General features: G+C 42.7%; 2 protein-coding genes across 3 annotated transcripts in view; one reads left to right on the forward strand and one right to left on the reverse strand.

Annotated features, from left to right (window-relative positions):
* Positions 1–22,218, forward strand: part of LOC121468955 (uncharacterized) — a 2,238,800-nt gene that overhangs the window by 2,042,921 nt on the left and 173,661 nt on the right. The gene's annotated exons all lie outside the window — the stretch shown is intronic.
* Positions 3,984–13,850, reverse strand: CCDC97 (coiled-coil domain containing 97). Of its 2 annotated transcripts, none has more exons than XM_072920982.1 (4): positions 13,693–13,850; positions 10,438–10,716; positions 8,424–8,592; positions 3,984–4,171 (listed from the first exon to the last, which is right to left on the reverse strand). In XM_072920982.1, the coding sequence occupies exons 1-4, from the start codon at positions 13,796–13,798 to the stop codon at positions 4,063–4,065; spliced, it is 663 nt and encodes a 220-aa protein (XP_072777083.1). In that variant the 5' UTR covers positions 13,799–13,850; the 3' UTR covers positions 3,984–4,062. The 2 variants fall into 2 exon arrangements, with proteins under 2 accessions (XP_072777083.1, XP_072777084.1); XM_072920983.1 differs by lacking the exon at positions 13,693–13,850 and adding an exon at positions 13,533–13,635.

Raw genomic sequence — 22,218 nt, forward strand, 5'->3', positions numbered from 1 at the left:
CCCGCAAATAAACCCAAAATCCTCCTAAAATCTCCCAAAATCCACCTCAATAAATGCCAAAAATACCCAAAAATCCACCCCAAATCCACCCCAAATCCACCCCAAAGTTGCGCCAAAACCGCCCCAAAACTGCCCCAAATCCACCCCAAATTCACCCCAAAAAATTCCCAAATTCACCCCAAAAAAATCCCAAATTCACCCCAAAAATTCCGCCTTTGTTCCGCGCTGTTGGACCAATAAATGTTATTTAATTTCTTTTTTTTTTGCTGTTTTTTTGCTCCAAAAATGCCAAAAATCATTGAGGAAAAGCTCAAAAATTCTCTTAAAAAAACCTCTGCTCAAAAAGCCAAAAATAAACCCCAAAAATAAACCCCAAAAATAAACCCCAAATTCCCCTGAAATACCCCAAAATCCACCCCAAAAAATCCCAGAAACACCTGAAAATCCACCCCAAATCCACTCTAAAACTGCCCCAAATCAACGCCAAAAAAATCCACAAATTCACCCCTAAAAAATCCCCAAATTCATCCCAAAAAAATCCCCAAATTCACCCCAAAAATCCCCAAATTCACCTCAAAAATCCCCAAATTCACCCCAAAAATCCCCAAATTCACCCCAAAAATCCCCAAATTCACCCCAAAAAATCCCCAAATTCACCCAAAAAATCTACAAATTCACCCCCAAAAAATCCCAAAATTCACCCCAAAAATCCCCAAATCCCCCCCAAAAAAATACCCAAATTCACCCCAAAAATCCCCAAATTCACCCCAAAAATCCACAAATTCCCCCCAAAAATCCCCAAATTCACCCCAAAAAATCCCCAAATCCCCCACAGAAAATCCCAAATTCACCCCAAAAAATCCACAAATTCACCCCCAAAAAAATCCCAAATTCACCCCAAAAATCCACAAATTCACCCCCAAAAAAACCCAAATTCACCCCAAAAATCTACAAATTCACCCCTAAAAAATCCCAAATTCACCCCAAAAAAATCCCCAAATTCACCCCAAAAATCCCCAAATCCCCCCCAAAAAAATCCCCAAATTCACCCCAAAAATCCCCAAATTCACCCCAAAAATCCCCAAATTAACCCCAAAAATCTCCAAATTCTCCCCAAAAATCCCCAAATTCACCCCAAAATAATCCCCAAATTCACCCCTAAAAAATCCCCAAATTCACCCCAAAAATCCCCAAATTCACCCCAAAAAAATCCCCAAATTCACCCCAAAAAAATCCCCAAATTCACCCCAAAAATCCACAAATTCACCCCTAAAAAATCCCCAAATTCATCCCAAAAATCCACAAATTCACCCTAAAAACCCCCAAATTCACCCCAAAAAAATCCCCAAATTCATCCCAAAAAATTCCGCCTTTGTTCTGCGCTGTTGGACCAATAAATGTTATTTAATTTCTATTTTTTGGCTGATTTTTAACCCAAAAATCATCAAGGAAAAGCTCAAAATCCACCCCTGAAAAATCTCCACTCAAAAAGCCGAAAATCCCCCAAAATAAATCCCAAATCCTCCTAAAATCCCCCAAAATCCACCCCAATAAATGCCAAAAATACCCAAAAATCCACCCCAAATCCACCCCAAATCTGCGCCAAAACCGCCCCAAAACTGCCCCAAAAAATTCCCAAATTCACCCCAAAAAATTCCCAAATTCACCCCAAAAAATTCCCAAATTCACCCCAAAAAATCCCGGCTCCGTCCTGCTGTATCAGAACAATAAATGTCATTTAATTTCTATTTTTTGGCTGATTTTTAACCCAAAAATCATCAAGGAAAAGCTCAAAATCCACCCCTGAAAAATCTCCACTCAAAAAGATGAAAATCCCCCAAAATAAACCCCAAATCCTCCTAAAATCCCCCAAAATCCACCCCAATAAATGCCAAAAATACCCAAAAATCCACCCCAAACCCACCCCAAATCTGTGCCCAAAACCGCCCCAAAACTGCCCCAAATCCACCCCAAATCCACCCCAAAAATCCCCAAATTCACCCCAAAAAATCCCCAAATTCACCCCCAAAAATCCCCAAATTCACCCCCAAAAATTCCGCCTTTGTTCCGCGCTGTTGGACCAATAAATGTTATTTAATTTCTATTTTATTTGATGTTTTTTGACCCAAAAATGCCAAAAATCATTGAGGAAAAGCTCAAAATCCCCCCCTAAAAAATCCCCAAAAAATAAACCCCAAATCCTCCTAAAATACCCCAAAAAATGCCAAAAACACCCGAAAATCCACCCCAAAAAATCCCAAAAATCCACCCCAAAACTGCCCCAAAATCCCCCCAAAAAGACCCAGAAAATTCCCATTTTTCCCCCCAAAAAAGGAGAAAATTCCCATTTTTGTGGAATTTTTTTTGGTGATATTTTGGGGAATGTTCTGGGGATGTTTTTGGAATTTTTGTGGAATTTTTGGGGGATATTTTGGGAATATTTTGGGGATATTTTGGGGATATTCTGGGGATATTCTGGGGACATTCTGGGGCTATTTTGGGAATTTTTGGGAATTTTTGTGGATATTTTTGGAATATTTTGGGAATTTTTGGGGATATTCTGCAGATATTTTGGGGATATTTTGGGGATATTTTGGGGATATTCTCGGGATATTTTGGGGGCATTTTGGGGAATATTTTGGGAAATTTTGCAGATATTTTGGGGATATTTTGGGAATTTTTGGGGATATTCTGCAGATATTTTGGGAATGTTCAGGGGATATTTTGTGGATATTTTGGGGGCATTCTGGGGATATTTTGGGGAACATTTGGGGAATGTTTTGGGGATATTTTGGGAATTTTTGGGGATATTTTGGGGATATTCTGGAGATATTTTGGGAAATTTTGGGGATATTTTGGGGACATTTTGGGAATTTTTGGGGATATTTTGGGAATTTTTGGGGATATTCTGCAGATATTTTGGGAATTTTTTGGGATATTCTGCAGATATTTTGGAGATATTTTGGGGATATTCTGCAGATATTTTGGGGATATTTTGGGAATTTTTTGGGATATTCTGCAGATATTCTGCAGATATTTTGGGAATTTTTGGGGATATTCTGCAGATATTTTGGGAATTTTTTGGGATATTCTGTGGATATTCTGGGGATATTTTGGGGATATTCTGGGGATTTTTGGGGGATATTTTGGGGACATTCTGGGGACATTTTGGAGATATTTTGGGAATTTTTGGGGATATTTTGGGGATATTTTTGGGGATATTCTGGGGATATTGTGGGGATATTTTGGGGATATTTTGGAGATATTTGGGGAATTTTTGGGGATATTTTTGGGGGATATTCTGGGGATATTTTGGGGAATATTTTGGGAATTTTTGCGGATATTTTGTGGCTAATTTAGGAATTTTGGGGGGTATTTTGGGGATATTCTGGGGATATTCTGGGAATATTCTGGGGATAATTTTGGACATATTTTGGGAATTTTTGGGGATATTCTGGGGACATTTTGGGGATATTCTGGGGATATTTTGGGGACATTTTGGGGATATTCTGCAGATATTTTGGGGATATTCTAGGGAATATTTTGGGAATTTTTGCGGATATTTTTGGGATATTTTGGGAATTTTTGGGGATATTCTGCAGATATTCTGGGGAATTTTTGGGGATATTCTGTGGACATTCTGGGGATATTCTGGGAGTTTTTGGGGATATTCTGCAGATATTTTTGGGATATTTTGGGAATTTTTGGGTATATTTTGGGGAATATTTGGGGAATTTTGGGGATATTCTGCAGATATTTTGGGGATATTCTGGGGATATTTTGGGGATATTCTGGGGATATTTTGGGAATTTTTGGGGATATTTTGGGGACATTCTGGGGATATTCTGGGGACATTCTGGGGATATTTTGGGAATTTTTGGGGATATTCTGCAGATATTGTGGGGAATTTTTGGGGATATTCTGGGGACATTCTGGGGCTATTTTGGGGCTATTTTGGGGCTATTTTGGGAATATTTTGGGAATGTTCTGAGGATATTTTGGGGACATTCTGGGGCTATTTTGGGGACGTTTTGGGCCGTTTTTTGGGAATTTCGGGCGCCCCTAGAGCAGCGGCGGGGCCGGGCCCGGCTCCTCCTCGTCGAAGTATCGATCCTCCATGTCCTGGGCCAGCAGCTCCAGCGGGTCCCGGCCCGGGTCCTCGTCCACAGAGCTGGGAAAACGGGAATTACGGGAATTCCGGGAATTTCGGGAATTTTTTGGGAATTTTTGGGAATTTTTGGGGAATTTTTCAGCAATATTTGGGGTTTTTAGGGCGGTATTTGGGAAGGTTTTGGGGATTTTGGGGGATTTTTTGGGAATATTTTGGGAGTTTTTTGGGATTTTTTCCGGAATTCCGGGAATTTTTTTTTAATTTTGGGGATTTTGGGAATTTTTGGGGAATTTTTTGGTAATATTTTGGGAATTTTTTGGGATTTTTTCTGGAATTCCGGGATTTTCGGGAATTTTGGGAATTTTTTGGGAATTTTTTGGGATTTTTTCGGGATTTTTGGGGAATTTTTTGGGATTTTTTCGGGAATGCCGGGAATTTCGGGAATTTTTGGGGAATTTTTTTGGAATTTTTGGGGATTTTTTTGGGAATTCCGGGAATTTTGGGGAATTTTTGGGACTTTTTTGGGAATATTTTGGGAATTTTTGGGGATTTTTTGGGAATTTTTTGGGAATTTTTGGGGTTTTTAGCGTGATATTTGGGAAGGTTTTGAGGATTTTGGGGGATTTTTTTGGGATTTTTTTGAGAAATTTTTGGGAATTTTTGGGGAATTTTTTGGGAAATTTTTGGGAATTTTTTGGGAATTTTTGGGCAATATTTGGCATTTTTAGAGTGGTATTTGGGAAGGTTTTGGGGATTTTACGGGACTTTTGGGGGTTTTTCCAGGATTTTTTTGGGAATTTTTTTGGGAATTTTTTGAGAATTTTTTGGGAATTTTTTGGGAATTTTTTGGGGATTTTTTGGGAATTTTTCAGCAATATTTGGGGTTTTTAGGGCGGTATTTGGGAAGGTTTTGGGGATTTTGGGGGATTTTTTGGGATTTTTTGGGGAATTTTTTGAGATTTTTTCGGGAATTACGGGAATTTCGGGAATTTTTTTGGATTTTTGGGGAATTTTTTGGGAATTTTTTGGGATTTTTTCAGGAATTCCGGGAATTTTGGGAATTTCGGGAATTTTTTGGGAATTTTGGGGGAATTTTTGGGGAATTTTTTTGGAATTTTTTTTTGGGGAATATTTTGGGATTTTTGGGGGTTTTTTGGAAATTTTTTTTGGAATTTTTGGGGAATTTTTTGGGAATTTTTTTTGGGAATATTTTGGGATTTTTGGGGGTTTTTTGGAAATTTTTTGGGGAAGTTTTTGGGATTTTTTGGGGGATTGTTGGGATTTTTTTTTTGAAATTTTTTGGGACTACTTTGGGAATTCTGAGGATTTTTTGGGGGATTTTTACAGAATGTATTGGGATATTCTGGGGAACTTTTTTGGGGCATTTTTGGGTAGTTTTGGGGATTTTTGGGGGATTTCTTGCGGTTTTTTGAGGGTTTTTTGTTGATTTTTGGGCTATTTTGCTCATTTTTTTGTTGGATTTCATTGGGATTTTTAAACATTTTGAATACTTTTGCATTTATTTGTGAATTTTGGGGTTTTTTGGGTTATTTCACGGGGTTTTTCTGAGAAAATTTTTGGGTCATTCTGTGGTTTTTTTCTGTGGTTTTTGTGGATTTTTGGGCTATTTTGCTCATTTTCTGTCGGATTTTTTTCACTTTTTTTTTAATTTTCACCGTTTCGAGGCCGTTTTGGGGTGAATTTGGGGGATTTTGGGGCACCTGTAGTCAAAGTCGCTGTCCAGCCCCTGCAGGAAGCGCTGGCACATAAGGGAGGATTTTTGGGGTATTTTGGGGTATTTTGCTCATTTTTTGATGGATTTCTCTGGGATTTTTAAACTTTTTTAATATTTTGGGGTTTATTTGTGAATTTTGGGATTTTTGGGATGTTTCTGTCATTTTGGGTTTTTTATGAGGGACTTTTCTGGGTTTTTTTCCTGTGGTTTTATGGGATTTTTTTGTGGATTTTTTGTGGATTTTTGGGCTATTTTACTCATTTTTTGTTGGATTTCATTGGGATTTTTAAACATTTTGAATATTTTTGCATTTATTTGTGAATTTTAGGGGTTTTGGGTTATTTCACAGGGTTTTTCTGAGAAAATTTTTGTGGTTTTTTCTGTGGTTTTTGTGGATTTTTTGGGCTATTTTGCTCATTTTTTGTCAGATTTTTTCAGTTTTTTTTTTAATTTTCACCGTTTCGAGGCCGTTTTGGGGTGAATTTGGGGGATTTTGGGGCACCTGTAGTCGAAGTCGCTGTCCAGCCCCTGCAGGAAGCGCTGGTACATAAGGGAGGATTTTTGGGGTATTTTGGGGTATTTTGCCCATTTTTTGATGGATTTAGGCGGGATTTTTAAGCTTTTTTAACATTTTGGTGTTTATTTGTGAATTTTGGGGTTTTTGGGTTGTTTCAGGGAGTTTTTCTGAGGGACTTTTTGCGTATTTTTGATGTTTTTTCTGTAGTTTTAGGGGAGTTTTGAGGGATTTTTTGAGGATTTTTGGGTCATTTTTTGTCGGATTTTTTTGTTTTTTTTTTTTAATTTTCACCGTTTCGAGGCCGTTTTGGGGTGAATTTGGGGGATTTTGTCCCACCTGGAGTCGAAGTCGCAAAATCTACAAAAGGATTTTTTGTAGATTTTTGGGGTATTTTGCTCATTTTATGATGGATTTCTCTGGGATTTTTAAACATTTTGAATATTTTGGGGATTATTTGTGAATTTTGGGGTTTTTGGGTTATTTCAGGCATTTTGGGTTTTTATGAGGGACTTTTTGGTTTTTTTCCTTTTGTTTTATGGGATTTTTTGTCGATTTTTGGGCTATTTTTGGTCTATTTTGCTCATTTTTTGTCGGATTTTTTCAGTTTTTTTTTTAATTTTCACCGTTTCGAGGCCGTTTTGGGGTGAATTTGGGGGATTTTGGGGCACCTGTAGTCGAAGTCGCTGTCCAGCCCCTGCAGGAAGCGCTGGTACATAAGGGAGGATTTTTGGGGCATTTTGGGCTATTTTGCTCATTTTTGGTCAGATTTTTTTCATTTTTTTTTTAATTTTCACCGTTTCGAGGCCGTTTTGGGGTGAATTTGGGGGATTTTGGGGCACCTGTAGTCGAAGTCGCTGTCCAGCCCCTGCAGGAAGCGCTGGTACATGTGGGAGGATTTTTGGGGTATTTTGGGCTATTTTGCTCATTTTTTGAAGGATTTCTCTCGGATTTTTAAACATTTTGAATATTTTGGGGTTTATTTGTGAATTTTGGTATTTTTGGGTTGTTTCTGTCATTTTGGGTTTTTTATGAGGGACTTTTTGTTTCTTTTCCTGTGGTTTTATGGGATTTTTTGTGGATTTTTGGGCTATTTTGCTCATTTTTTGTTAGATTTTTTTCGTTTTTTTTTTAATTTTCACCGTTTCGAGGCCGTTTTGGGGTGAATTTGGGGGATTTTGGGGCACCTGTAGTCGAAGTCACTGCCCAGCCCCTGCAGGAAGCGCTGGTACATAAGGGAGGATTTTTTGTAGATTTTGGGTTTATTTTGCCCATTTTTTGATGGATTTCTTTGGGATTTTTAAAAATTTTGAATATTTTGGGGTTTATTTGTGAATTTTGGGGGTTTTGGGTTGTTTCAGGCATTTTGGGTTTTTTATGAGGGACTTTTCTGGGTTTTTTTCCTGTGGTTTTATGGGATTTTTTTTGTGGATTTTTTGTGGATTTTTGGGCTATTTTGCTCATTTTTTGTTGGATTTCATTGGGATTTTTAAACATTTTTAATATTTTTGCATTTATTTGTGAATTTTCGGGTTTTTTTGGGTTATTTCACGGGGTTTTTCTGAGAAAATTTTTGTGGTTTTTTCTGTGGTTTTTGTAGATTTTTTGGGCTATTTTGCTCATTTTTTGTCGGATTTTATCAGTTTTTTTTTTAATTTTCACCGTTTCGAGGCCGTTTTGGGGTGAATTTGGGGGATTTTGGGGCACCTGTAGTCGAAGTTGCTGTCCAGCCCCTGCAGGAAGCGCTGGTACATAAGGGAGGATTTTTGGGGTATTTTGGCGTATTTTGCCCATTTTTTGATGGATTTCTTTGAGATTTTTAGACATTTTGAATATTTTGGGGTTTATTTGTGCATTTTGGGGTTTTTGGGTTGTTTCTGTCATTTTGGGTTTTTTATGAGGGACATTTTGGTTTTTTTCCTGTGGTTTTATGGGATTTTTTGTCGATTTTTGGGCTATTTTTGGGCTATTTTGCTCATTTTTTGTCGGATTTTTTTCATTTTTTTTTTAATTTTCACCGTTTCGAGGCCGTTTTGGGGTGAATTTGGGGGATTTTGGGGCACCTGTAGTCGAAGTCGCTGTCCAGCCCCTGCAGGAAGCGCTGGTACATGCGGGAGGTGAATTCCAGGCGCAGCAGTTCCCGCTCGGCCGCGTCAGGAACGCGCTCTTCATCTTCATCCTCATCTTCATCTTCATCCTCATCCTCCTCTTCATCCTCCTCCTCCTCGGCCGCTGCGGGAGCAGAAATCACCAAAATCCACCAAAAAATCCCAAAACAGCCCCCAGAAATCGCAAAGAAATGACAAAAAACGCAACAAAAAGGAAAAAAATCCCAATTAAAAATCCCCACAAATGTCACAAAATGCTTTAAATCCCCCCAAAAATCCCTCAAATCTGTCTAAAATGCTGCCAAATGATCTCAAAATCACTTAAAATTCCCAAAATTACCCAAAATTTCCCCAAAATACCCTAAAGGGACCCAAAATCCCCCTAAAAAATCCCCCAATATCCCCCCGAAATCGTCCCAAATCCCCCCAAAATCACCTTAAACCCCCCAAAATCCCCCCAAAATCATCCTAAACCCCCCCAAAAATCCCCCAAAATTATACCAACCCCCCCCAAAATCCCCTTAAACCTCCAAAATCATCCCAAAATCTCCCCAAAATCCCCCCAAACCCCCAAATTCTCCCAAAATCATCCCAAATCCTCCCAATATCCCCTCAAACGCTCCAATATCCCCCGAAATCATCCGAAAATCTCTCCAAAATCCCCTCAAAACTCCCAAAATTCCCCCAAAATCATCCCAAAATCCCCTCAAACCTCCCAAAATCCTCCCAAAATCCTCCCAAAATCCCTTAAACCCCCCCAAAATCCCCTCAAACCCCCCAAACCTCCCAAAATCCTCCCCAATATTCCCCCAAAATCCCCTCAAACCTCCCCAAAATCCTCCCAAAATCATCCCAAAATCCCTCAAAATCCCCTCAACCCTTCCAAAATCCTCCCCAATATTCCCCCAAAATCCCCTTAAACCCCCCAAAATCCCCCCAAAATCATCCCAAAATCCTCCCCAATATTCCCCCAAAATCCCCTAAACCCCCCCAACCCCCCCCATGAAATCCCCTAAAACCCCCCAAACTCCCCCAAAATCCCCCCAAACTCCCCCAAAATCCCCCCAAAATCCCCCCAAAATCATCCTAAACCCCCCCAAAATCCTCTTAAACCTCCAGAATCATCCCAAAATCCCCTAAAATCATCCCAAAATCCCCTCAAACGCCCCAATATTCCCCCAAAATCATCCCCAAATCCCCCAAAAATCCTCTTAAACCTCCAAAATCATCCCAAAATCTCCCCAAAACCCCAAAATTCTCCCAAAATCATCCCAAATCCCCCCAAAACTCCCGAATTCCCCCAAAATCATCCCAAAATCCCCTTAAACCCCCCAAAATCCCCCAAAATCATCCCAAAATCTCTCCAAAATCCCCTCAAACCTCCCAAAATCCCCCAAATCCCCCCAAAAATCATCCCAATATCCCCCCAAAATCATCCCAAAATCCTCTCAAACCTCCCAAAATCCCCCCCAATATTCCCCCAAAATCCCCTAAAACTCCCAAAAATCCCCCAAATCCCCCCAAAATCCCCCCAAAATCATCCCAAAATCCCCTTAAACCCCCAAAATCCCCCCAAAATAATCCGAAATCCCCCCAAAGTCATCCCAAAATCTCTCCAAAATCCCCTCAAACCTCCCGAAAATCCCCCAGAATTATGCCAAACTCCCCCAAAAATCACCTTAAACCTCCAAAATCATCCCAAAATCTCCCCAAAATCCCCCCAAAATCATCCCAAAATCTCTCCAAAATCCCCATAAATCCCCCAAAATCCCCCCAAAATCATCCTAAACCCCCACAAAAATCCCCTTAAACCCCCCAAAATCCCCTCAAACCTCCCCAAATCCCCCCAAAATCATCCCAAAATCCCCCCAAAATCCCCTAAAACCCCCCCAAAATCCCATTAAACCCCAAAAATCCCCCCAAAATCTCCCAAATCCCCAAATCCCCCCAAACTGCCCCAAAACCCGACCCGCGCTCTCCTCCAGCGCGCTCAGCAGCAGCTCCCGCAGCTCCCGCGCCGGCCCCGCGTTTTGGGGCAATTTCGGGGCATTTCGGGGCATTTCCGGCCCGGATTTGGGAATTCCGGGGGAAATTTTGGGAATTCCCGGCGGATTTTTGGGAATTCCGGGGGGATTTTTGGGAATTCCGGGGGGATTTTTGGGAATTCCGTCCCGGAAACGGCCGATGTAGCGCTGGAACAGCCCCGGGGCGCGGAGCCGCATCCGCTCCTCGCTGAAGTAATCGCCCTCTGAAATGGGGGGGAAAAGGGGGATTTTGGGAAAATTGGGGAGTTTGGGGGGAAAATTAAGAAATTTGGGGAAATTGGGGTAAATTTGGGGGGAAAATTGGGGGAAAATTGGGAAAAGTGGGGAGGAAAGGGAAAATTTTGAGGGAAAATTGGGGAAATTTAGGGGAAATTTGGAGGAAAATTGAGAGAATTCGGTGGGAAATTTGGGGGAAAATTGGGGGGACATGGAGGAGATTTGGGTGAAAATTGGGGAATTTGGGGGGAATTTCGTGGAAAATTTGGGGGAAAATTGGTGGAAATTGGGGGTGAAATGGGGGAAAATTGGGGAAATTTGGGAAAATTTGGGGGGAATTTGGGGAATTGGGGGGAAATTGGGGAAAAATTGGGGGGAAATAGGGGAAATTTGGGGAAAAATTGGAAGAAATTGGGAAAAGTGGGGAGGAAATGGGGGGGAAGGGGAAAATTTTGGGGGAAAATTTTGGAAATTTGGGGGAAATTGGGGGAAATTTGGGGGAAAATTGGGGAAATTTGGGGGAAAAATGGGGGGAAATTGGGGGAAATTGGGGAAATGTGGGGGAAATTGGGGGAAAATTGGGGGGAAATTGGGGAAAATTTAGGGGTAAATGGGGGAATTTGGAGAGATTTTGGAGGAATTTTGGGGAAATTGGAGAGGAAATGGGGGGAGAGAAATTTGGGGGGAAATTGGGGAAAATTTGGGGTGAAATTAGGGAAAATTGGGGGGAAATGAGGGAAAATTTGGGAGAAATTGGGGGGAAATTGAGGAAATTGGGGGAAAATTGGGGAAATTTGGGGGAAAATTGGGGGGGAAATTGGGTAAAATTGGGCAACATTTTGGGAAAATTTGGGGAAATTTGGAAGAAATTTTGGAGGAATTTTGGGGAAATTGGGGAGGAAATAGGGGCAGAGAAATTTGGGGGGAAATTGGGGAAATTTGGGGAAAATTGGGGAAAATTGGGGAAATTTGGGGGGAAATTTGGGGGAATTTTGGAGAAAATTGGGGAAATGTGGGGGAAATTGGGGGGAAATTGGGGGAAAATTGAGGAAATTTTGGGGAAATTTTGTGGGAAAATTGGGGAAATTTGGGGGGAAATTGGGGGGAAATTGGGGGGAAAATTGGGGAAATTTGGGGGAAGATTTGGAGGAAATTGGGGAAATTTGGGGAAAGTGGGGAGGAAATGGGGAGGAAGAGGAAAATTCTGGGGGAAAATTGGGTAAATTTGGGGAAAAATTAGGGAAAATTAGGGGGGAAATTGGGGGAAGATTGAAGGGAAAATTGGGGAAATTTGGCAGAAAATTGGGGGAAATTGGGGGGAAATTGGGGAAATTTGGGGGAAATTTGGAGGAAAATTGGGGAAATTTGGGGGGAAATTGGGGAAATTTGGGGGGAAATTGGGGAAAATTGGGGGAATTTGGGGGAAAATTAGGGAAATTTTGTGGAAATTTTTTGGGGAAATTCAGAGAAATGTGTGAAAATTGGGGGAAAATTGGGGAAATTTGGGGGAAATTGGGGAATTTTGAGGGAAAATTTGGGGGAAATTGGGGGAATTGGGGGAAAATTGGGGAAAATTGGGGAAATTGGGGAATTTTGAGGGAAATTAGGGGAAATTGGGGGAATTGGGGGAAAATTGGGGAAAATTGGGGGAAAATTTGGGGGGAAATTGCGGAAAATTGGGGGGAAATTGGGGAAATTTGGGGGAAATTTGGGGAAATTTGGGGGGAAATTGGGGAAATTTGGGAAAAATTTGGGGGGAAATTGGGGGGAAATTGGGGGAAAATTGGAGGGAAATTGGGGAAATTTTGGGGAAAATTTGGGGAAAATTGGGGGAAATTGGGGAAATTTGGGGGAAAATAGGGGAAATTTGGGGGGAAATTGGGGGAAAATTGGGGAAATTTTGGGGAAATTTGGGAAATTTGGGGGAAAATTGGGGGGAAATTGGGGAGATTTGGGGGAAATTGGGGAGATTTGGGGGAAATTTGGGGGGAAATTGGGGGAAATTGGGGGAAATTGGGGAAATTTTGGGGGAAATTGGGGATATTTGGGGAAAGTGGGGAGGAAATGGGGGGGAAGGGGAAAATTTTGGGGGAAAATTGGGGAAATTTGGGGAATATTGGGGGAAATTGGGGAAAATTGGGAGGGAATTTGGGGAAATTTGGGGGAAAATTGGGGGAATTGGGGGAAATTTGGGGGGAAATTTGGGAAATTTGGGGGGAAATTGGGGAAATTTTGGGGATAATTTGGGGGGAAATTGGGGGAAATTTGGGGGAAAATTGGGAGGAAATTGGGGAAATTTGGGGGAAATTGGGGAAAATTTGGGGGGAATTGGGGGAATTGGGGGAAATTGGGGGGAATTTCCTGACCTGTTCCTGACCTGGGTGTGGCTGGATTGATCCACATTGATTATCGATCACTTATTGATAACTAATCCATATTTACCAATAACGAATCAATACCTAATCAATAACCAATAACTAATCAATAACTGTACCTCGGATCAGCTCCCTCATGGCCATGCACCTGTGGCTCCTAACCTGGGTGTGGCTGGATTGATCCACATTGATTATCGATCACTTATTGATAACCAATCAATATTTATCAATACCTAATCAATAACCGATAGCTAATCAATAACTGTACCTCGGATCAGCTCCCTCATGGCCATGTACCTGCTGCTCCTGACCTGGGTGTGGCTGGATTGATCCACATTGATTATCGATCACTTATTGATAACTAATCCATATTTACCAATAACTAATCAATACCTAATCAATAACCGATAGCTAATCAATAACTGTACCTCGGATCAGCTCCCTCATGGCCATGTACCGGCGGTTCCTAACCTGAGTGTGGCTGGATTGATCCACATTGATTATCGATCACTTATTGATAACTAATCCATATTTACCAATAACCAATCAATACCTAATCAATAACCGATAACTAATCAATAACTGTACCTCGGATCAGCTCCCTCATGGCCATGTAGCGCCGGTTCCTGACCTGGGTGTGCCGCGGGTTTTTTTGGGGCCGTTTTCGGGGAATTTGGGGCTCCGGGGGGTCCATGGGGGGTCCCAAAAAATGGGGGAGGGGCCAAAAAATGGGGGAGGGGCTTCAAAAATGGGGGCGGGGCTTAAAAAAGGGGGAGGGGCTTAAAAATGGGGGAGGGGCTTAAAAGATGGGGGAGGGGCTTAAAAGAAATGGGGGAGGGGCTTAAAAATGGGGGCGGGGCTTCAAAAATGGGGGCGGGGCTTTAAAATGGGGGCGGGGCTTAAAAATGGGGGAGGGGCTTAAAAATGGGGGAGGGGCTTCAAAAATGGGGGAGGGGCTTCAAAAATGGGGGAGGGGCTTCAAAAATGGGGGAGGGGCTTAAAAATGGGGGCGGGGCTTCAAAAATGGGGGAGGGGCTTCCAAAATGGGGGAGGGGCTTCAAAATGGGGGAGGGGCTTCAAAAATGGGGGCGGGGCTTCAAAAAATCCCCAAAATTCCCTCAGGGACCCCAAAATTTCCTCAGGGACCCCAAAATTCCCTCAGGGACCCCAAAATCCCGTCAGAGACCCCAAAATTCCCTCAGGGACCCCCAAAATCCCCTCAGAGACCCCAAAATTCAGTCAAAGAGCCCCAAAATCCCCTCAGGGACCCCAAAATTTCCCTCAGGGACCCCAAAATTCCCTCAGGGACCCCAAAATTCCCTCAGGGACCCCAAAATTTCCTCAGAGACCCCAAAATTTTCTCCAGGACCCCAAAATTCCCTCAGGGACCCCAAAATTCAGTCAAAGAGCCCCAAAATCCCCTCAGGGACCCCAAAATTTCCTTCAGAGACCCCAAAATTTCCTCAGAGACCCCAAAATTCAGTCAAGGAGCCCCAAAATTCCCTCAGGGACCCCAAAATTTCCTTCAGAGACCCCAAAATTTCCTCAGAGACCCCAAAATTCAGTCAAAGAGCCCCAAAATTCCCTCAGGGACCCCAAAATTTCCTTCAGAGACCCCAAAATTTCCTCAGAGACCCCAAAATTCAGTCAAGGAGCCCCAAAATTTCCTCAGGGACCCCAAAATTCCCTCAGAGACCCCAAAATTCCCTCAGGGACCTCAAAATCTCTTCAGGGACCCCAAAATCCCCTCAGGGACCCCAAAATTCCCTCAGGGACCCCAAAATTTCCTTCAGGGACCCCAAAATTTCCTTCAAAGAGCCCCAAAATCCCCTCAGGGACCCCAAAATCTCTTCAGGGACCCCAAAATTTCCCTCAGGGACCCCAAAATTCTCCTCAGGGACCCCAAAATCCCCTCAGGGACCCCAAAATCCCCTCAGGGACCCCAAAATTCCCTCAGAGACCCCAAAATTTCCTCAGGGACCCCAAAATTTCCTCAGGGACCCCAAAATTCAGTCAAAGAGCCCCAAAATCCCCTCAGAGACCCCAAAATTCTCTCAGGGACCCCAAAATTCCCTCAGGGACCCCAAAATCCCCTCAGGGACCCCAAAATTCCCTCAGGGACCCCAAAATTCAGTCAAAGAGCCCCAAAATTCCTTCAGGGACCCCAAAATCCCCTCAGGGACCCCAAAATCCCCTCAGGGACCCCAAAATTCCCTCAGGGACCCCCAAAATCCCCTCAGGGACCCCAAAATTCATTCAAGGAGCCCCAAAATTCAGTCAAAGAGCCCCAAAATCCCCTCAGGGACCCCAAAATTCAGTCAAAGAGCCCCAAAATTTCCTCAGGGACCCCAAAATTCAGTCAAAGAGCCCCAAAATCCCCTCAGGGACCCCAAAATTCAGTCAAAGAGCCCCAAAATCCCCTCAGGGACCCCAAAATTCAGTCAAAGAGCCCCAAAATCCCCTCAGGGACCCCAAAATTCAGTCAAAGAGCCCCAAAATCCCCTCAGGGACCCCAAAATCCCCTCAGGGACCCCAAAATCCCCTCAGGAACCCCAAAATTCAGTCAAAGAGCCCCAAAATTCACTCAGGGACCCCAAAATTTCCTTCAGGGACCCCAAAATTCCCTCAGGGACCCCAAAATCCCCTCAGGGACCCCAAAATCCCCTCAGGGACCCCAAAATTCTCCTCAGGGACCCCAAAATTTCCTCAGGGACCCCAAAATTCGGTCAAAGAGCCCCAAAATCCCCTCAGAGACCCCAAAATTCCCTCAGGGACCCCAAAATTTCCCTCAGGGACCCCAAAATCCCCTCAGGGACCCCAAAATTTCCTCAGAGACCCCAAAATTCCCTCAGGGACCCCAAAATTTTCTCAGGGACCCCAAAATTTTCTCCGGGACCCCAAAATTTTCTCCGGGACCCCAAAATTCCCCTCAGGGACCCCAAAATTTCCTCAGGGACCCCAAAATTCAGTCAAAGAGCCCCAAAATCCCCTCAGGGACCCCAAAATTCAGTCAAAGAGCCCCAAAATCCCCTCAGGGACCCCAAAATTTTCTCCGGGACCCCAAAATTCCTTCAGGGAACCCGAAATCCCCTCAGGGACCCCAAAATTCCCTCAGGGACCCCAAAATCCCCTCAGGGACCCCAAAATCCCCTCAGGGACCCCAAAATTTCCTCAGGGACCCCAAAAATCCCCTCAGGGACCCCAAAATCCCCTCAGGGACCCCAAAATTCGGTCAAGAAGCCCCAAAATCCCTTCAGGGACCCCAAAATCTCTTCAGGGACCCCAAAATTCAGTCAAGGAGCCCCAAAATCCCCTCAGGGACCCCAAAATTTCCTTCAGGGACCCCAAAATTCAGTCAAAGAGCCCCAAAATTCCCTCAGGGACCCCAAAATTTCCTCAGAGACCCCAAAATTTCCTCAGAGACCCCAAAATCCCCTCAGGGACCCCAAAATTTTCTCCGGGACCCCAAAATTCCCTCAGGGACCCCAAAATTTCCTCAGGGACCCCAAAATTCAGTCAAAGAGCCCCAAAATCCCCTCAGGGACCCCAAAATTCAGTCAAGGAGCCCCAAAATTTTTTCGAGGACCCCAAAATTCATTCAAGGAGCCCCAAAATCCCCTCAGAGACCCCAAATTTTTCACGGGGACCCCAAAATTCCTTCAGGGCCCTCAAGGCCCGGGCGGGGCCCGCAGCCCCAATCCCCCTCAGGGAGCCCCAAAACCGCCCCAAAACCCCTCCAGGACCCCAAAAATCCTCGCGGGGACCCCCAAAATCCCCTCAGGGACCCCAAAAATCCCCCCGGGACCCCCAAAATCCGCGCGGGGACCCCAAAATTCCGCCCGGGAGCCCCAAAACTTCCCCGTGGTTCCGCCCGGCCCCGTTTCAGTGCGACACCGGCGGCGCTTCGCGGAGCGCGTGCGGCGCGTTTTGGCGTCACTTCCGGTAAGGGAAGCAGCGGCGTCGCCCGAAGGTTCCGGGGTGTGTTGGTTCCGAGAGAACCCAAAAATTCCCAAATTTTTCCAAATTTTTCCCAAATTTTCCCCAAATTTTTTCCCAGAATGGGAGGGAAAAGGCGGGGCTGGGGCAGAGCGCGCGGCTTTCAGCGCTTTTCCCCCGTTTTGTTCTCCCCTCTGTAAAAATCAGCGGCCAAAAAACCCCAAATTCCCCCCAAATTCCCTCAAATTCTCCCCGAAATTCCCAAAATTTGGGGGAAAAATGGGGAAAAAAATTCCCCCCAATGTCCCCAATGTCCCCCAAAACGGCCCCAAAACAGCCCCAAAACGGCCCCAAAACGGCCCCAAAATGGCCCCAAAACGGCCCCAAAACAGCCCCAAAAACAAAACCCCCAAATTTTCCCCCAAAAAACCCAAAATTCATCCAAAACCCCAAATTTCCCCCAAAATCCCAAAATTTCCTCAAAAAAATCCCAAATTCCCCCAAAATTTCCTCAAAAAAACCCAAAATTTCCCCCAAAAAACCCCAAAATTCCCCCCAAACCCCTCCAAGTTCCCCAAATTTCCCCCAAATTCCAAAATTCCCCAAAAAAACCCCAAATTCCCTCAAAACTCCACTCCAAAAAACCCAAAATTCACCCAAAATCCCCCAAAATTCACCCAAAATTCAACCCAAACCCCTCATTCCCCCCAAAATTTACCCAAAAACCCCAAAATTCACCCCAAAAATCCAAATTCTCCCAAAATTCACGTCAGAGGGGAGACCCCAAAAAAACCCTCCCCAAAATCCCCCCAAAACCCCCCAAAAAATTCCCCAAAAAGCTGAAAACGTAAATTTTTTTATTTCACATTTTTCACACCTTCGGTTTGGGGAAAACCCCAAAATTCCCGAGATTTTTTCGGGATTTTTTGTTATTTTTTGGGGGGGTTTCCCCATTTTTTCCACCCCCCTCCCCAAAATTCCCTCCCCCCCCTCCCCAAATTAAGTGCAAATAAATAAAAAGTGGAAAAATGGGGAAAAAATTATTAAAAATGGGAAAAAATGGGGAAAAAATGGGAAAAAATGGGAAAAAATGGGAAAAAAATGGGAAAAATGACCCCCCCAATTTGGGGGGGGGAGGGGGACGGAGGAAAAATTGGGGGAGGGGCGACCCCCCCACCCCCCCCCCAAAATATTGGGGGGATCCCCAAAAAAAAAGAGCCAAAAATGGCAAAAAAAGGCAAAAAAAAAGGCAAAAAAAAGGAAAAAAAAAGGCAAAAAAAAAGGAAAAAAAAAGGGAAAAAAAAAGGGAAAAAAAGGCAAAAAAAAGGCAAAAAAAAAGGAAAAAAAAAGGAAAAAAAAGGAAAAAAAAGGAAAAAAAAGGAAAAAAAAAGGAAAAAAAAAGGAAAAAAAAGGAAAAAAAAGGAAAAAAAAAGGAAAAAAAAAGGAAAAAAAAGGAAAAAAAAGGAAAAAAAAAAGGAAAAAAAAAAGGAAAAAAAAAAGGAAAAAAAAAGGCAAAAAAAAGGCAAAAAAAAGGGAAAAAAAGGAAAAAAAAAGGAAAAAAAAGAAAAAAAAAGGAAAAAAAAAGGGAAAAAAAAAGGAAAAAAAGGAAAAAAAAAGGCAAAAAAAAGGAAAAAAAAAGGCAAAAAAAAGGGAACAAAAAGGAAAAAAAAAGGAAAAAAAAAGGAAAAAAAAGGAAAAAAAAAGGCAAAAAAAAGGAAAAAAAAAGGCAAAAAAAAGGAAAAAAAAAGGGAAAAAAAAAGGCAAAAAAAAGGCAAAAAAAAGGCAAAAAAAGGCAAAAAAAAGGCAAAAAAAAAGGCAAAAAAAAAGACAAAAAAAAGGCAAAAAAAGGAAAAAAAAGGAAAAAAATAAGGAAAAAAAAAAGGAAAAAAAAAAGGAAAAAAAAAGGAAAAAAAAGGAAAAAAATAGGCAAAAAAAAGGAAAAAAAAAGGAAAAAAAAAGGAAAAAAAAAGGAAAAAAAAAGGGGAAAAAAAGGAAAAAAAAAGGAAAAAAAAAAGAAAAAAAAAGGAAAAAAAAAAAGGAAAAAAAAAAGGAAAAAAAAGGCAAAAAAAGGCAAATAAAAAAAATGGGGGAGGGTCCCCAAATTTTGGGCGACCCCCCCCAAAAACCGCGTGAAAAATTGGGGGACCCCCCCCAAAATAATTTGGGGACCCCCCCCAGACCCCGAAGGGGTTTTGGTATTTTTTGTGTTTTTGCCCAAAAGCCGCAGATTTGGACCCAAAATTTGGGGGTTTTTTGGGGGGGTGGGGGAGGGGCGCCCCCCCCCCCCAAAATTTGGGTTTTGGGGACCCCCCCCAAAATTCCTGCGGGGTCCCCGAGGTCGGGCAGAGGCACCTGGTCCTGGAAGGGAATGAAAGGGTTAAATTTTGGGGGAAATTTGGGGGATTTTGGGGCATTTTAGGGTTAAATTTTGGGGGAAATTTGGGGGATTTTGGGGCATTTTAGGGTTAAATTTTGGGGGAAATTTGGGGGGTTTTGGGGCATTTTAGGGTTAAATTTTGGGGGAAATTTTGGGGGTTTTGGGGCATTTTGGGGTTAAATTTGGGGGGAAATTTGGGGGTTTTGGGGCATTTTAGGGTTAAATTTGGGGGGAAATTTGGGGGTTTTGGGGCATTTTAGGGTTAAATTTGGGGTGAAATTTGGGGGTTTTGGGGCATTTTAGGGTTAAATTTTGGGGTTAAATTTTGGGGGTTTTGGGGCATTTTAGGGTTAAATTTGGGGGGAAATTTGGGGGTTTTGGGGTATTTTAGGGTTAATTTTGGGGTTAAATTTGGGGGTTTTGGGGCATTTTAGGGTTAAATTTGGGGGGAAATTTGGGGGTTTTGGGGCATTTTAGGGTTAAATTTTGGGGGAATTTGGGGTATTTTAGGATTAAATTTTGGGAATTTTAGGATTTTTTAAGGGAATTTAAGGGTTAAATTTTGGGGGTATTTGGGGCATTTTAGGGTTAAATTTTGGGGGAAATTTGGGGGTTTTGGGGCATTTTAGGGTTAAATTTGGGGGGAAATTTTGGGGATTTTGAGGCATTTTAGGGTTAAATTTTGGGGGAAATTTGGGGGGTTTTGGGGCATTTTAGGGTTAAATTTGGGGGGAAATTTGGGGGGTTTTGGGGCATTTTAGGGTTAAATTTTGGGGGAAATTTCGGGGATTTTGGGGCATTTTAGGGTTAAATTTTGGGGGAAATTTGGGGGGTTTTGGATTAATTTTGGGGTTAAATTTGGGGTGAAATTTGGGGATTTTGGGGCATTTTAGGGTTAAATTTTGGGGGAAATTTGGGGGTTTTGGGGCATTTTAGGGTTAAATTTGGGGTTAAATTTGGGGGTTTTGGGGCATTTTAGGCTTAAATTTGGGGTGAAATTTGGGGGTTTTGGGGCATTTTAGGGTTAAATTTTGGGGGAAATTTCGGGGCTTTTGGGGCATTTTTGGGTTAAATTTGGGGGGAAATTTGGGGGTTTTGGGGCATTTTAGGGTTAAATTTTGGGGGAAATTTGGGGGTTTTGGGGCATTTTAGGGTTAAATTTGGGGGGAAATTTGGGGGTTTTGGATTAATTTTGGGGTTAAATTTGGGGTGAAATTTGGGGGTTTTGGGGCATTTTAGGGTTAAATTTGGGGGGAAATTTTGGGGGTTTTGGGGCATTTTAGGGTCAAATTTGGGGGGAAATTTGGGGGGTTTTGGATTAATTTTGGGGTTAAATTTGGGGTTAAATTTGGGGGTTTTGGGGCATTTTAGGGTTAAATTTGGGGGGAAATTTGGGGGTTTTGGGGCATTTTAGGGTTAAATTTTGGGGGAAATTTCGGGGGTTTTGGGGCAATTTAGGGTTAAATTTTGGGGGAAATTTTGGGATTTTTGGGGCATTTTAGGGTTAAATTTTGGGGGAAATTTTGGGGGTTTTGGATTAATTTTGGGGTTAAATTTTGGGGGAATTTGGGGTATTTTAGGGTTCAATTTTGGGAACTTTAGGAATTTTTAAGGGAATTTAAGGGTTAAATTTTGGGGGTATTTGGGGGATTTTGGGAAATTTTAAGGCTTAAATTTTGGGGGAATTTGGGGAAATTTAGGGGTTAAATTTGGAAGATTTTGGGGAATTTTAGGGTTAAATTTTGGGGGGGTTTTGGGGATTTTGGGACATTTTATGGTTAAGTCTGGGGTATTTTGAGGTTAATTTGGGGGATTTTGGGGTTAAATTTTGGGAGATTTTGGGAAATGGAGGATTTTAAGGAGTTTTAAGGTTAATTTTGGGGGATTTTAGGGGTTAAATTTGGGGGATTTTGGGGAATTTTATGGTAAAATTTTGGGGGGGTCTCAGCTGGGATTTTTGGGATATTTTTGGGGGGTGTCTCACCTGGAATTTTGGGATATTTTTGGGGGGTCTCACCTGGATTTTTGGGATATTTTTTGGGTGTCTCACCTGGATTTTTGGGATATTTTTGGGGGATCTCACCTGGATTTTTGGGATATTTTTGGGGAGTCTCACCTGGATTTTTTGGGATATTTTTGGGGGATCTCACCTGGATTTTTGGGATATTTTTGGGGGATCTCACCTGGAGTTTTGGGATATTTTTGGGGTGTCTCACCTGGATTTTTGGGATATTTTTGGGGAGTCTCACCTGGATTTTTTGGGATATTTTTGGGGTGTCTCACCTGGATTTTTTGGGGCGATTTTGGGGCATCTCACCTGGATTTTTGGGATATTTTTGGGGTGTCTCACCTGGATTTTGGGGGGATTTTGGGGGGGTCTCAGGTGGGATTTTTGGGGAATCTCAGATGGATTTTTTGGGATATTTTTTGGGTGTCTAATGTGGATTTTTGAGGGATTTTTGGGGGATCTCACCTGGACTTTTTGGGATATTTTTGGGGGGTCTCACCTGGATTTTTGGGGTGTCTCACCTGGATTTTTGGGATATTTTTGGGGGATCTCACCTGGATTTTTGGGGGGATTTTGGGGGGTCTCAGGTGGGATTTGGGGAATCTCATTTGGATTTTTTGGGATATTTTTGTGGGGTCTCACCTGGACTTTGGAGGATATTTGGGGGGTCTTAGCTGGGATTTTTGGGGTGTCTCACCTGGATTTTTTGGGATATTTTTGGGGTGTCTCACCTGGATTTTTGGGATATTTTTGGGGGTCTCAGGTGGGATTTTTGGGGAATTTCAGGTGGATT

This window comes from Taeniopygia guttata, chromosome 34 (assembly GCF_048771995.1).
Source record: "Taeniopygia guttata chromosome 34, bTaeGut7.mat, whole genome shotgun sequence".
Taxonomy (NCBI): domain Eukaryota; kingdom Metazoa; phylum Chordata; class Aves; order Passeriformes; family Estrildidae; genus Taeniopygia; species Taeniopygia guttata.

What these genes read in the sequence shown, in the direction of transcription:
- CCDC97 (XM_072920982.1), bottom strand. Translation starts at nt 13,798, where the DNA reads ATGGACCCCCCGGAGCCCCAAATTCCCCGAAAACGGCCCCAAAAAAAC. An exon ending in CATGAGGGAGCTGATCCGAG is followed by an intron (nt 10,717 to 13,692) that starts GTACAGTTATTG and finishes CCCCCATTTCAG; the next exon opens with AGGGCGATTACTTCAGCGAG. An exon ending in CGCGCTGGAGGAGAGCGCGG is followed by an intron (nt 8,593 to 10,437) that starts GTCGGGTTTTGG and finishes CTGCTCCCGCAG; the next exon opens with CGGCCGAGGAGGAGGAGGAT.